The sequence below is a fragment of the Papio anubis genome, chromosome 15 (assembly GCF_008728515.1).
Source record: "Papio anubis isolate 15944 chromosome 15, Panubis1.0, whole genome shotgun sequence".
Taxonomy (NCBI): Eukaryota; Metazoa; Chordata; class Mammalia; order Primates; family Cercopithecidae; genus Papio; species Papio anubis.
In genome coordinates this window covers 39,108,083-39,123,162 of record NC_044990.1, presented here as the reverse complement: position 1 = coordinate 39,123,162, position 15,080 = coordinate 39,108,083, and the positions used below count along the sequence as shown (strand labels likewise).

General features: G+C 41.2%; 1 protein-coding gene across 11 annotated transcripts in view; it reads right to left on the bottom strand.

The window, feature by feature from the left end:
- TDRD3 (tudor domain containing 3) overlaps positions 1 to 15,080 on the bottom strand; it is a 244,140-nt gene that overhangs the window by 194,365 nt on the left and 34,695 nt on the right. For 4 of the 11 annotated variants that reach the window (XR_002518401.2, XR_002518402.2, XM_017951277.3 and 1 more), the window contains exon 1: positions 3,565 to 3,694. The exons of 1 other annotated variant lie outside the window; for it this stretch is intronic. Coding sequence is in view for 3 of the 10 variants with exons in the window: in XM_017951277.3 (XP_017806766.1) it covers positions 3,565 to 3,605 (41 nt within the window). In the remaining 7 variants the exon portion in view is untranslated. Of the gene's footprint in view, positions 1 to 3,564; positions 4,511 to 15,080 lie in introns of those variants that run through there. 6 more of the 11 variants (XM_017951281.2, XM_003913930.4, XM_017951283.2 and 3 more) reach the window with 5 other exon arrangements.

The following is a 15,080-nucleotide window of genomic DNA, read 5'->3' as shown; positions in this document are numbered from 1 at the left end:
TTCAACCCAATTTTCAATTTTAAAATGTGTCACTTTTGATCAATAATTTAAATTAGATGTGGTCACTTCTGTTAATTTTTGGTGGAAATGAGTACTGAATCTTTACTCTAGACATCTGGGCTCTATTCTTGGTTCTGCCATTTATAACTGAGCAAATTATTGAAAAATCTGTGCTTCAGTTTTCTCATATGTACAAAGAGAGAGTTAAAGCTATGCAACACTAATTCCACGGAAGATACTCTTTTTTTTTTTTTTTTTTTTTTTTTTTGAGACAGAGTCTTGCTCTGTTGCCCAGGCTGGAGTGCAATGGTGCAATCTCGACTCACTGCAACTTCCGCCTCCTGGGTTCAAGCGATTCTCATGCCTCAGCCTCACCAAGTAGCTGGGATTACAGGAGACTGCCACCACGCCTGGCTAATTTTTTTGTATTTTTAGTAGAAATGGGGTTTCACCATTTTTGCCAGGCAGGTCTCCAACTCCTGCCCACCCGCCTTAGCCTCCCGAAGTGCTGGGATTACAGGCATGAGCCACCACCATGCCCAGCCAGAAGATACCTTTTCAAAAACAAAAACACAACTGATTAGGTACCCCGTGACATGTTTCTGTTAAAAACAAACAAAGGATGAAGATGGAAGAGAAAAATTCAAAATGTCCAGAGATCAACCTTTTAAATCTTTCTCCCACGAGTAGAATTTTGTATTTCCACTCAGAGTGATCAGGGATATCATCCCAAAGGAGAATGAATCTCTGAAAAGAGAAAATAAAAATGCAGAGCGAGTAATACTGTTATCTAGATAAATTCAGAGTCAGATTTCTTTTCCCCATGAAGTTATTCCATTCATATAATTAAGCTTTACAAGGTACCATTTAGTGCATTATTTAAACATAATCACTATATTGTAGAAAACCCTGAAACATTTAAGTTCAAATCAGCAAATCGTTTGTGTGCTACTGGCCATTGAAGAAAAAAAATTATTTTAAGTCTGCCAGGTAGCTACTTTTGAAGCTATATTTTAAAATATTGATTTTTACAGCGGTTCTAATGAAGATTAAAACCTTAAGAAGGAAAAAATTGCACTTAAAAATAATGGAAACTTGAACAGATTGGTCTACATAGATCTTCTGTACCCCCCTGAAGATCATATTTTCAGAATTGTAAACTTTTCAGCACTAAATATTTCCCTAATCTGCTATTTTAGGTAAAGCCTGTAGAACAGATTTAACAATAGTGTTTCCATGTTTTAGCATCTATTTCTTTTTAGCTTCTACAAGTAACTACGCACATACATTTGAATACGAAGAAAAATGGTTTGTCAGTGACAGTAACAGAGAATCCCAAGTATAAGAGCAAACTCAGGATGTAAGAACTAAAATGAGCTAGTGAAAGCCCTTCAGTCAGAAATTTTCCTTCCAGTGCTCTTTTCTGCCTTTAAACCTTTGTGATTCTAAATTTTAACATAGTAAGTCCCTAATTAAAGACTTAGTCGAAGCCACCTGAAAGCCTAGGAGATCCTCATGCCTAGTCTGTTCAAGACCTAGCAGGAATTACATGAAACTCACAATTCCTAGAAAGATAGTCTTATTAGCCCCACAGCTTACTACTGCCTTTATGAGTTACTGCCACACAGAAGCAGCACAGACAGGTGGGAGAAACATAAACAGATAAGTTGCAATACAAAGTAGCAAATGCTACAATATAACATTGCTGAAGATTTACAACAATATAACAAAGCAGGGTGGGACTCTGCCTAAGCTTCTGCAGAGGCCCTGTCCGGAGAATTCTGACTGGCAGGGGCATTCCAAGGTCAACTGTATTAGACTTTACAAAGAACCTACAATCTGGTGCACTTCTTGACAATCCAGATAAGGAGAAAAATAAGACTCACTTCCCTGCCCTGGAAGAGCATAAGAGGCCACAGAAAACAAAGTCAGCATGTGTTCGGGACCTAAAAAATGAGACTAATCTTTCCAGAGGAGGCGGGGTCATGTTGGAAAGTAGTAAAATACTGATTTTGTAAATGAAAATATTACTAGTGTGAAGGATCAACGCTCAATCTAATGATAAATGGGGAGAAAGGCAAATGAAAGAGCGACCCAAGATAATTCAGGACACCTCTGTGGGTAAAAAAAACTAAAAGAAGAGATTCCTATTTAACAAAAACAAAACTGAAGCCAGTGAGTTTTTAACTCTACAATCTTTTACGCCAATGCTCTGTGAAAAAACTATAGGAACAATAACGCATAAGAGTTAAAGGAACCAGGACCAGAGCCAGGCCCTCTGTGCTCAACATTCAACTCCACCACTTTCTAGCTATGTCACTTCGGGAAAGTTACTTAACAGCTCTTTGCCTCAGTCTCCTCACCTGTAAAATGGGGTGTTTAACAACACAAGTGCCTTTAAAACCAGGAGGGGCTGCTTCAAAACACAGTTGTGATTATATCCCTCCACTGATCAAAAACTTTATTCACAAAATCAAATCCACATCTTTCACGAACCATATAGATCTTGTGTAGGTTCTGCAAAACAATAAGCGCTTCCCTGTCTCTAGCAGCTCTGTGCTAGAAAACCTTTTCCTTACCATCTTCCCAAGTCCACTTCAGGAAATTAACTCTCCCTCCCATTCCACAGTGCACTCATCTGTTACTCTGTACATACGGTTTACCACTATTCCCCCTGGTTTTGTTTGGTCTTTTAATGCCTCACTCTTTCTTCCAAAGCAGTAATTGCAGAGAGCCAAGGCAAATCTTTTTCATCCCCGTTCCTACCCTTCATCCCAGAATGTGCCTGTGCAAGTCTGGGAAAAGCGTTACTGAATTAAACGGGATGATTACAACCGTAATGGCCGCAATTCCAGAAACTGCCTAATTTCACATAATTCTGTATTGTTTTCAAATCCTGAAAATCTTGACACGAAAGGCCTCTTAAATTCAGAACACCATCCTTTCAAGAAAAGTTCTACCGAGCACCCCCCACGAGTTGACAATGCGGTCATTCTTAGCTCCAGAAGTTGTGTGTGTGACGCGGAGGGCAGCTTCGCACTGGTCCACACTATACTTTGAAATAAGGGGCAAGAAGAGGCGGCTCCGACCGCAGCGCAGGCTGTGTGCCGCTCTGCCCTCAACTTCCTATGGGCCCGCGGGCTCCGCCGCGTTGGTCCCTCTGTACCGCACTTCGTTCCCAGCCTTCGCCTCCCCTTGTCCCGCCGCAGAAACACCCCCTCCCCGGAGCGGCAGCGCGAAGGCGCTGCAGGTCCTCTCCGGCGCTCCACTCGGCCGGGGTCTGGGCCGCCACCCGCCCGGCTCGCGGCCCCCGGCCTCTCTCCAGGCCCGCCGCCCGCCGCCCGAGGCCCAGGCCGCTGCCGCCGCCGCCTCGAGGGGACACAGGGGGACTCGCTGGGCTCGCGTGGCGCCGGGGGCGGAGCCGGCCCGGAGGGCCCGGGGAGAGGCCGGGGGCGGACAGCAGCCTCCGCCTACCCCGACACGTACCCCGCCGCCCCCAACCCAACCTCCTTGGGGCCCCGGCCCGCGCCCGCGGCCCGGCAGCCGGCGGGACTCGCCACTTACCAACCCGCCTGGGACAACGCCGCGTTGGCCACCTGGGCCATGGTAGCTGCTTAAGCCGGGGGTGGTAGGGGGTTGGCGTGGGGGTGGTGGGGAGGCCTCCTACTTGAGACCCCCCCCCCAAAAAAAAAAAAAAAAGAAAGAAAAGAAAAGAAAAAACTCCTCTGGTCGGCTCTGCAACTGGGCATGCTCAGTGCGGCCGGCGCTTCCGCGTGCGGGTTCCGCTCGCCGCGTTTTCTGAGCGGCCGTAGGGGCCGGCCTGGTGTGGGGCTTCCAGGCTGCCGAGCTCCAGGACCTGATCCACCAAACACGGGCCGGCGGCTAGGGTCGGGATAGCTCAGGGACTTTGCCTCTTCCCCGAAGGTTTTTACTTGTTTTGGGGGGCACTCTTCTGAGTTGCACACCTTGGAAAGTCGTGAGGAGGTTCTTCGTAGAGCAAAAGTGTGGCGTTTGCAGCGCCGACAGGCGGCCACCTCAGAGAGGGCAGGATAAGGCCTGAGGAGACTGACGGGTTGGCTGCGAGGGAGCGCGTCCAGGACGGCGCTAAAAAGGTCACGTTGCGGGAAGCCAAACTCGGAGGTGTCCCCAGCCCATTCTACACGAAAGTTTACTTTTTTATAAAAACTCGTTCCCTTCCCCTCGCCTTTTGGTCCGCCGGGACGCAAACTAAAAATGCAGCTCAGCCTTGAGTCCCCACGGGCAGATCGAGTTGCCCAAGTCGGACACCACAGTGAAAATGGTCAGCCCAAGAAAACCTGCTCTTAGGGAATATGGGGAAATGGGGCGGTTGTGTCAGTGCTTGTTTTTCCTGTTGCCCTCCCCCTGGGACCATCCGTGTCCCAGCGCGGCCCTGAGACCTTAGCTCTGTACTGCCGCGTCCGGCAACCACAGCCGCCTCCCCGCCGGTGCCCTTCGCCAGCGCTCCAGAGGGCTGGGGCGCGGGGTGGGTCCATGAGTGGGCATGCGCGGCGCCGTCGCCGAGCGGCACGGCGGACGCTGCCGTGCGATTGGGCGTCCGTGACTCACGCTGGCCAATCAGAGAGGAACAGGAGGAAGGGTACAGGCGCTCCCTAAAAGATTGCTCCACCCTCTTGGTCTTTCACTTCTGCGGCGTCCAGTAGGGCTGGCAAAGAGACTTTTGAGGGGTACTGTCCCCATCTGCCAGGTCGGGAGAAGACTGTTACGAACTTAACCCCTATCTCCGCCGCTTGCCGCTGCTTCTTCTAAGGGCATCATCAAAAAGAGACTTGGAGCAGAGACTGCGGAACTGGGCAGAGGCGCTCTTGGGATTGGGGAGGAAATTGACAGTTACGGAAGGAAGGGGATAATTGCCCAGGGTGGAGCTAAAATTCCTTAATACAGATTTTTCTCATTTCAGCTGGGGTATTCCGTTTGGTCTTCCCAAAAGTCATAGTTATAAAATCGCGATGCTTTCCTTAGATGGAATGTTATTGAGATTTGCTCCCAGGCATATCGTTTAGATAATTTTAGATCAGAAGTAGCTCCATCCTGTTCGCTACAATGTGCCGTAGTATGTAGTGTTTAGGTGATAAGTATACTACAGGTATATTTCAATTTATAGTCATCGGCCATCATATCCAGGAACCAGGAATAGATATGCCTTTTTAAATGTAAGTAGATGACTCAAAAATAAATTGCCAATAATTTTTATTGGTGGTTAGAATTTTCTCTTACCAATTATTTACATTTTGCAGTTAGTGTAACCTGTTAACTATGAAAATGATAAGTTGTCCCAATCATCAGAATTGCTCACTGGTTATAAAGCCATTTGTTCTCACATGCCATGTGATTCAGTAAGGATTTACCACTGCATGGTCCTTACAATAATAAAATACTCCACAAAATACTAAATTCCCTTCAAGAATGGGATTTTTACTGGAGAAATGTGGGACAAATGAGCATCCAAAAAATGGTGACAATAATTGATGAAACACATTGAATTTCTTCGGAGTGCGACGAAAAATCAAAGGGAAGGAGGACAAAACCTTTTCTTTCAGCGAAATACAAGATAGTAAATGCAGAACAAATGATAGAATTAGAAAAATCACAGTTTTCCAAGTCGACCACAATTGTTTCAGGAAAATTTATCAGAAGATACTAAAAGTCACAGGGTAAAAGACTAGGAGTACAGGATCTTCACATAGTCTCAAAGTATCAAGCCATAACTTATTACAGAAGGGAAAATGTACCTTATCTTGAAAAAAAACAAAACAAAACAAAACCCTGCCTTAAGAGATCAAAGCTAGAATCACTAATAATGGGACACTCTAATCTGCCTACTGATGTAATGCAATTAGACATACACATCACTTAAGAAGTATTCTTGCCAAAATTGTTTAACCTGAATTTAACCAAGCTTCTGGACAGTGGATCCTAAACTAACCCCCACATCCCCAAACCCATTTAGCAATCTCTGGGTTGTCACAATCTGAGGAGGTAGGAGTATTGTTATGCATCTCATGGGATGCAGCAGGAATACTGCTAAATATCCTACAAAGCACAGGACATCCCTGAACTCCAAAGAATGATCTGACCCAGAATGTCAGTAATGCTAAGGTCTAGATGTAAGAAGAAATGTAAAGGACGTATAGGTGATATTTGAGCAAGTTAAACATGAAGACGCAGGCACATAAATCCACAATGAGGCATATTCTCCTCTGGCCTAGACTGTTAAAATGTAATTTAAGGTTTTTTTTTTTTTTTAATTGAGAGGGGTGTTTCGCTCTGTCGCCGAGACTGGGTTTCACCGTGTTAGTCAGGATGGTCTCCATCTCCTGACCTCGTGATCCGACCTCATGATCCACCCGCCTCGGCCTCCCAAAGTGCTGGGATTACAGGCGTGAGCCACCGCACCTGGCCAGAAATAAGTCTTTTAAAAAAAAAATAAGGTCGGGCGCGGTGGCAGGCACCTGTAGTCCCAGCTACTCGGGAGGCTGAGGCAGGAGAATGGCGTGAACCCGGGAGGCGGAGCTGGCAGTGAGCCGAGATTGCGCCACTGCACTCCAGCCTGGGCGACAGAGTGAGACTTCATCTCAAAAAAAAAAAAAAAGAAAAAAGAAAAGAAAAGAATTATTTCAAATTTAAGAGATGCAAGAGACATGAAAACAAAATTCAATCCTGGATCTAAAAGGTAAATGAAAAAATAATTACTGGTGGCCAGTTGCAGAAATTTGAATCTGGACTAGATACTGGATAGTATAATGGAATTATGGTTTTCTTAAGTGTGATAATGTTATTGTCCTTCAATTGAGAATTTTATGTCAAAACATTTATGGATGAAGAAGAATTGGATCTACAAGTTACTTGCAAATGATTCAGAGAAAAACATTTGTAAAATATATAAAACATATAAACATAGATACATGTATATAGGTAAGAAAAAGAAAGGAGGCTGAGGCAGGAGAGTTGCTTGAACCTGGGAGGCGGAAGTTGCAGTGAGCCCAGATCGCGCCACTGCACTCCAGCCTGGCGACAGAGCGGGACTCCGTCTCCAAAAAAAAAAAAGAAAGAAAGAGAAAAAAGAGAGAAAAGAGGTAAATATGGCAAAATATTAAAAATGGGTGAATCAGTTGGAGAAGGGTCCAAATGTTTATGTTTTTTTTTCTCTAGGTTTGAAATTTTCCAAAATAAAAAGAAGTGTGGATTACACTAATTTCACATCAAAATTTTAAATTGGAATTATATTCTGTATAGGTAATTTAGTGCCATGAAAAATGGTAATAGGTGACTAGATAAAATGAATTTCCATTTTTAATTATATAAATCATTGATTTACAGAAAATAGAAAGTCTATAATGAGTTGAAGTTGGGGGAAACTCTAAGAGTGGCAAAAAAAAAAAAATTGTTAGGTCCAAGAAAACAAAAACGAGGAATTAAATCTATCTGGAGTCTGTGGTATAAATTAACAGAAGAGAGAGACTGAAAATCCATTCACCTCTGTTTCGCCTCTATCATTTCAGTAAAGGAAAAGGTTCTCAGACTGAAAAGGGTAAAAGAATATGGATAAGTAAGAATAGAAGCTACAATAAAAAGTGAGATGGTAAGAGTGCCTGGCCCTCTGAGGCAAATTACATCTTGTGACTGTAAGCCATTTGCATCCTACGGAATACTAAAATAACCTATGAATGACAGATGAGCCAGTGCCAGGGGGCCCTATTATATTTAAAATCACCTGAAGAACCTATAATTTAAAAGAATGCTAGTTGCACTCACTTATAAAATGAAATATCACAATTTAATGTATCTTCTAGATACATTTTAGTTGCCCATATTCACTTTGATTTCAATAAAAATCAGTCATTTTCCAACAGTTTTACCATGTGACTTTTCATAAGTATATACAAGAGGAATTGGCCTCTTTTGCTTTCATATCACAAGATATAGCTGTATATATTTTAGTTATCTCATTTAATTCATTTCAAGCACTAAACTTTGCCATATTACTTAAAACCATTAAACTGACCATTTTAGCTACTTAGGACAAAGACTACATCTATTTTGTGTTTACAGCATGATACAGTGTACAGGAAGGTCTGTTTTTTAAAGAAAAGTGGAAAATGGCCCCCCAAAAAACTTTGTAAACTTTTTTGTACATGTAATTTTCATACTTAATGAAATTTGCAAGGTTATGTCCCATATTTTCTCACCTTCCTCATGAAGGGACTAATATATGCAGTGGTCCATTTCCAAGACAAAGCGCCTTAAGTCGGCTTAGGTCAACAAACTATAGAAGAAACAGGATGTACTGGGCCCCTGTTTGGATAGCTGATGCCTGCTTGTCGGCCTCCCTTCCCCTCTTCCCCGCCCCTACTTAGTTGCCCTCACCTGAACTAAAGAAGTTTAAGATAAAAGTTTACTAGCCTGCAAAATAGCTCGTTTTGTCTGTTCTTATCAGCCTGCCCAGTTACTTAAGTCATAAGTCAAATACTTGAAGAGCCTCTGAGCTAACTAGATTGCAATGCATTGTGGGCTGCAATAAAATGCAGCAAGACAAACTTAAAAGATAAAAAAAACAAAAAAAAACAAAAAAAACCTAAAGCCCCTACCCAACAATCAATAGGCAATGTCCAGGAAAATTGTGACTCCATAGTACTCAGCCTATGAGGAACCGGGGGAAGGACCTGTGCACTAGGGGATAAATTGCTTATTAAAACTGTGCTGTGTGTGCCTCTTCATCAGACACCCAATCTTGCAAGACTATCATTAAAAATCTCACTTTCACTCTTCTCCAGGTCTGTAAGTCCATTCTTTGGGTTTGGACAGGTGACTTTATTTCTCACACTCAAAATTACTGTATTCTAAATATGCTACAAATAATATACTCTCTTTAAAGCTTACCATAAACACTTGGCCTAACATGCAGTCCCCTCTTCAGATCTCCTGAAGAGCTCAACCACTGTCACTTATCCCGGGTCTTTAGTACATAGCCACTTTTCAGCACACTGAAAGGACTCTTATCTAGCTAATTTGAATTAATTTTAGAACACTTCACGAGAAACTACGTAAAAGAAAAAATATATACGCTTTATTATTCACCTTTTTTCAACTAATGTTAACACTTTTCTGTAGAGTAGTCAATAAAGTAATGAAATTCAAGGTTAAAAAATATGTTAGCTCTATTTCTTTACAGACTATTTATGCCACTCTCCACTTCTCTTGAAGTATGAGGAAGTTTTTATCTCATATGTTTAATGGCATCTTGCTGATGAATAATTTCTGTTAAAATTGGTAAAAGGTAGAAACAGGACTCCAGAATATTCTGACTCCAAAACACATGCACTTAGCGCCTATATTCATAAGGAACTGGAAATATGATAGGATCATCGACAGGGAACAGAGAATGAAATGAATGTGCTGATTTTAAATCTGAACCTAAAGTGACAAGACATGGCTATTATCAAATAGAGATTTTGGCTGGAAAGAGGTAAGGGCATATTTGGAGATAGTGATTTTAGGAGTCACTTTATGAGACGTTGTGAAAGTTTTAAAAATGAATAGGCTTCTGGAGAGTTGTATAAAAATGGAGAAGAGGCTCAAAGATGCAGCCTAAGGAACAACCACAGTAAACAGTAGGAGGAAGAAGAAGCCACAAAAAGAAAAGCCATACTCAGATTTCGAGGAAGAGAACTAGAATGCTAGGAGGACAAATAATATGACTGGATTTTTAAAACAAACAAGCTGAATTAAGTTAAAATGTATTTGCTTGACAACCTATAGACAAAACTTTAATAAAAGGGCAATTTATGTATACAGCCAAGCCTCCTCAGCCCATCCTGCACATCAGTATTCACATTATTAACATCATCATTGCAACAAAATTTATTCAATGTGCTAAATATTTTCTAAATTAAAAATGAAGAAAGAGGATAGCGGTAAAATGACCTTCTTAAGGTAGCTTTGTCGTTAAGTGACAAAGCTGGGATTTAAATTCATGTATGTCCAACACTCATACCACCCTCTTAACAAGTACACTATTCCCAAAATGTGGGACAAGTAGAGATAAACAGCAGTTCTAGGTGTTTGTAACATGACATTAAATAACATTGACTCAATAAATATTGCTGGATCGATCCCATAATGAGAAAGCTATTTCCCTTTCTATTTGTCCAACAGCCTCAAAGAGAAGGTGTCAGTTTGGAGTGAGTTAACATCCCTTTAACACTTGCCAAACTCCATTTTTAACAAAAAGATAGCAGGCCTCAAGGTCAGAATATTCTGTAGACCACAATATCTAGCTATAATTTAATACCATTATTTTATAATTATATTTATGTTTTATACTTATGACACATTATTCTGACATTTCATTAACAGTAGCCAATAAAGTTTTCTGTTTAAATACACACAAGGCCAGGTGCAGCGGCTCACATCTGTAATCCTAGCATTTTGGGAGACTGAGGTAGAAGGATCACTTGAGACCAGAAGTTCAAGACCAGCCTTTTCAAAAAATTGAAAATGAGTCAGGCATGTGTTGTATGCCTGTAGTTCTAGCTATTCAGGAGGCTAAGGCAGGAGGCTCACTTGAGCCCAGGAGTTCAAAGCTACAGTAAACTATGATCATGCCACTGCACTCCAGTCTGAGTGACAGAGTGAGACCCTGTATCTAAATTAAAATAACAATAATAATAATAAATATACATAAGATTTTTTAAAGTGACTATTCAAAAACTTATATTAAGCAAACAATAATACAGGAAGTGTGTGGATGTGGTAAAATTGTAAGGGAGGCTTGTGGATAATTAAAATTTAGGGAATACTGCACTATCTTAACTATCTTCCTTCTTTCTGTGAAATCCTTAATCATAGACTTGGTGCCAAAGATCAGTTATTTATTTTCCACCCTCCATTCCTATAACTCACTATAGCACTGATCCAAGTAACACCTTCCAGGTGATTATCCCTCTCACATGGTAGATTTTTCTCTCTCTCTCTCTTTCAGTCTTTTTTAAAAATCCCTGTTCACCAGCTGTCAGAGCACTAGCTGTCATACTGAGCTTCGATGGGATGTTTGTAGGCCAAAAAGTAGAGCTGAGCTTTGAAACCCTGCTCTCGCAGTCCAACTCTCTTCATTGACTTTCTAGGGCTAAAAATATGAGACCTCTGAATCACCAGCAAGGAGTCACCTCTGCTCATTTTTTCTATAAAGGACTTAGGGCAAATTTTCTAAGCACAGAGGAAATAAAGCAGCTTTACATTCACTTTTACGCCTAAAATGTTTCAGTAATAAATAAATGCTATTATTACTTTTCAAAGCTTGTTTTTTAAAAAAAACCTTTCTGCACATTCAAAACTGTCCAATTAACATCTATCCTCCACTTCTTGAGAACGATCTTTAGAAACAAATCAGCTCATGTAGAGGAGTATCATGTAAGCAGGGATTAAGGGAGGTGTTGGGTGGAGATCGCTTTATCCAGTTAGCACTTTTTGAAAAAACTTGGCGCATATCTCTTCTATGACCTAAATAAGGAAAGTTCCTGCAATGAGAGCCACACTTTTTTATGTATTAGATCATTTAATCTTAGCAAAGCTATTAGAGATAGGGGTGTGTGTGTGTGTGTGTGTGTGTGTGTGTGTCTAAAATCCTCATTTTGCAGATCAGGAAACTAAGGCCCAAATTTGCATGCATAGTTGATCAGTGGCAGAGCTGGGGTTTGAGCCTAAACTTTGGATAACACATTATCCACCTCCAACCACCTACTCAACCCTGTCTCCACTTCCATAAAGCATCCCAACAGCGCTTTTGTGATTTTTGTACATTTCCAAACCACCCTGGATTTTAGGTGGCATGAGGAGACTTGGAACTTAGGGAAAATTAGGATTCTGGGAACAGCGAAGACTGAGACAGTAAACAAGACATCCAGATTACAGAGGCTGAGGATCTCTAAATTACAACAACAAAAAAAAAACCTATAAGAATGATTTCAAATAGATTCTTCAGTAAATGTTCTTCTGAAGGGTGATAAATTGGGTAATTTCATAATGCCTCACCTCTTCTCAGAATGAAAGGAGGAAAAGGTAACAGTTCGGGTATTTTTGGACAAAAGTTACCCGAATGATTCCTTCAAATACCCTTCAGAACTCTAAGTCAAATAAAATCATTGCTAATTAAATGTTAACTATAAGTTATTAGTGCGATACAAATATTCACAGACTGTATCTGTCCGCAAGTTCAACTGAGGCTACATAAGCATTTACACTCAATTTTATTGTCACTCTTCACAACACAACTACAGGATTTAAATATCATCCCCCTAACCCCTGCTCTCTCAGACAATAATTCATCATAGTTTTGCAAGGATTCCTCAGGGGCTGTGTAAACATGGACAGTAACAGTCCTCCACTGTCTTCTGTTGCGACCCCTTGCTTCTATCCACTGTTCAAAACCCACTAGAGAAAAGTAACTGGGCCAGGCACAGTGACTCACGCCTGTAATCCCAACACTTTGGAAGGCCGAGGTGGGTGGATCACTTAAGTCCAGGAGTTCAAGATCAGCCTGAGCAACATGGCAGAACCCTATCTCTACAAAAAGTACAAAAATTAGCCAGCCGTGGTGCATGCCTGTAGTCTCAGCTACTCTGGGGGCTGAGATAGAAGGATTGCTTGAGCCCAAGAGGTCAAGGCTGCAGTAATCTGTGATCCCACCATTGTACTACAGCCTGGGCAACAGAGTGAGACCCTGTCTCAAAAAAATAAAAATAAGAGAGAGAGAGAGAAAGAGAAGTAACTGGATATTATCATGCTGCAGTGACTTCTTTGAAAATGCTGTTTCTCTGCATAGAAGATTGTCTGTTACTGACCCCAAACCTGCACAATCTCAATATGTCATGCGGCATTGTGTTCTCTCCTGTTTCTGTGCATGGAATGAGGACTGCCCCTCTCCAAATCCCAGCTGCATTTGAGTCACCTGGGACCCAGGGCAGCTCAGCTTACTCTGTGGTCTCACAAGTTCCTTTTGGAACAGCTTTTGCTTCAGCCCTACAACCCAAATAAGAAACTGCATGGAAAAGGGTTGAGGAACAGACACTACACTGTCCTCTCCACTCCTCAGTCTTGCTGAAACTGACCCATACATCCAGCTCATACAAGTAGATGTCAGGGAGATCACAAGCTAGGCTGTTTATCAGACACACCTACATTTTTTTTTTCAAGTTGTCTGGATTTTTAATTTATTTATTTTAAATTTCAACTTTTATTTTAGATACAAGGGGTACATGGGCAGGTTTGTTACCTTTGTATATTGCACCTAGGTAGTGAGCATGGTACCCAATAGGTAGTTTTTCAACCCATACCCACCTCCCCACCTCCCTTCTCCAGTAATCCACAGTGTCTGTTGTTGCCATATTTATGCCCGTGTGTGCTCAATGTTTAGCTCCCACTTACAAGTAAGAACCTGTGGTATTTGGTTTTCTCTTCCTGCATTAATAATAAAGACATTATTTCATTCTTGTTTATTTCATTCTTGTTTATGGCTATGTAGTTAGTATTCCATGGTGTATATGTACCACATTTTCTTTACCCAGTCCACCATTGATGGGCACCTAGGTTGATTCCATGTCTTTGCTATTGTGAATAGTGCCGAACATATAAGTACATGTGCCTTTTTGGTATAATAATCTATTTTCCTTTGGGTAAATACCCAGTAATGGAATTGCTGGGCCAAATGGTAAATATATTTTAAGTTCTTTGAGAGATCTCCAAACTGTGTACATTTCATTAGTAAAATGAACTAATTTACATTTCTACCAACAGTGAATAAGCATTTCCTTTTCTTTCAACCTCATCAACATCTGTTGTTTTTGACTTTTAAATAATAGCCATTCTGATTGGTGCGAGATGGTATCTTATTGTGGTTTTGATTTGCATTTCTCTGACGATTAGTGATGTTGAGCATTTTTTTGTATGTTTCTTGGTCACTTGTGTGTCTTCTTTTGAGAAGTGTCTGTTCATATCCTTTGTTTATTTATTTATTTATTTTTTGAGACTGAGTCTTGCTCTGTCGCACAGACTGGAGTGCAGTGGCACAATCTCAGCTCACTGCAAGCTCCAGCTCCCAGGATCAAGCCATTCTCCTGCCTCAGCCTCCCGAGTAGCTAGGACTACAGGCGCCTGCCACCATGCCCAGCTAATTTTTTTGTATTTTTAGTAAAGACGGGGTTTCACCGTGTTAGCCAGGATGGTCTCAATCTCCTGACCTCGTGATCCGCCCACCTCGGCCTCCCAAAGTGCTGGGATTACAGGCGTGAGCCACCACACCGGGTCCTCCTTTGTGTATTTTTTAATAAGGTTGTTTTTGCTTGTTGATTTAAGTTCCTTTAAGTTACACTTTCATCAGATGCATACTTTGTGAATATTTTCTCCCATTCTGTAGGTTATCTGTTTACTCTGTTGATAGCTTCCTTTGCTGTGCAGAAGCTTTTTAGTTCAATTAGGTTCCACTTGTCAATTTTTGTTTTTGTTGCAAATGCTTTTGGAATGTTAACCAAAAATTTATTTGCCAAGGCCAGTCATGAGAAGGGTATTTCCTAGGTTTTCTTCTAGGATTTTTATAGTTTGAGGTCTTACATTTAAATATTTAAACCATCTCGAGTTAATTTTTGTACGTGGTGAGAGATAAGGGTCCAGTTTTATTCTTCTGCATATGGCTAACTAGTTATCCCAGTACCACTTACAGAATAGGGAGTCCTTTCCCCATTGTTTGTTTTTGTCAACCTTGTTGAAGATCAGATAGTTGTGGATCACACCTACATCTTTAAAAATCCAAACTAGGGAGTATCCTCCTCTAATATTAGTTTTAATAATTCAGATTTCTCATATAAGGATTGTGTTTTTTATGCAAATGGATAGTTTAAAATACATTAAGCCACTTTTAAAATCAATGAACAAACTCAGACACATTTTATAGGATATTTATAAGGTAAATCACTATAAAATTGAGATTCAGCAAACCCGGGTTTAACTCTTGACACTGAAATAAGCAGGTGAATGGTTCCACTCAGATA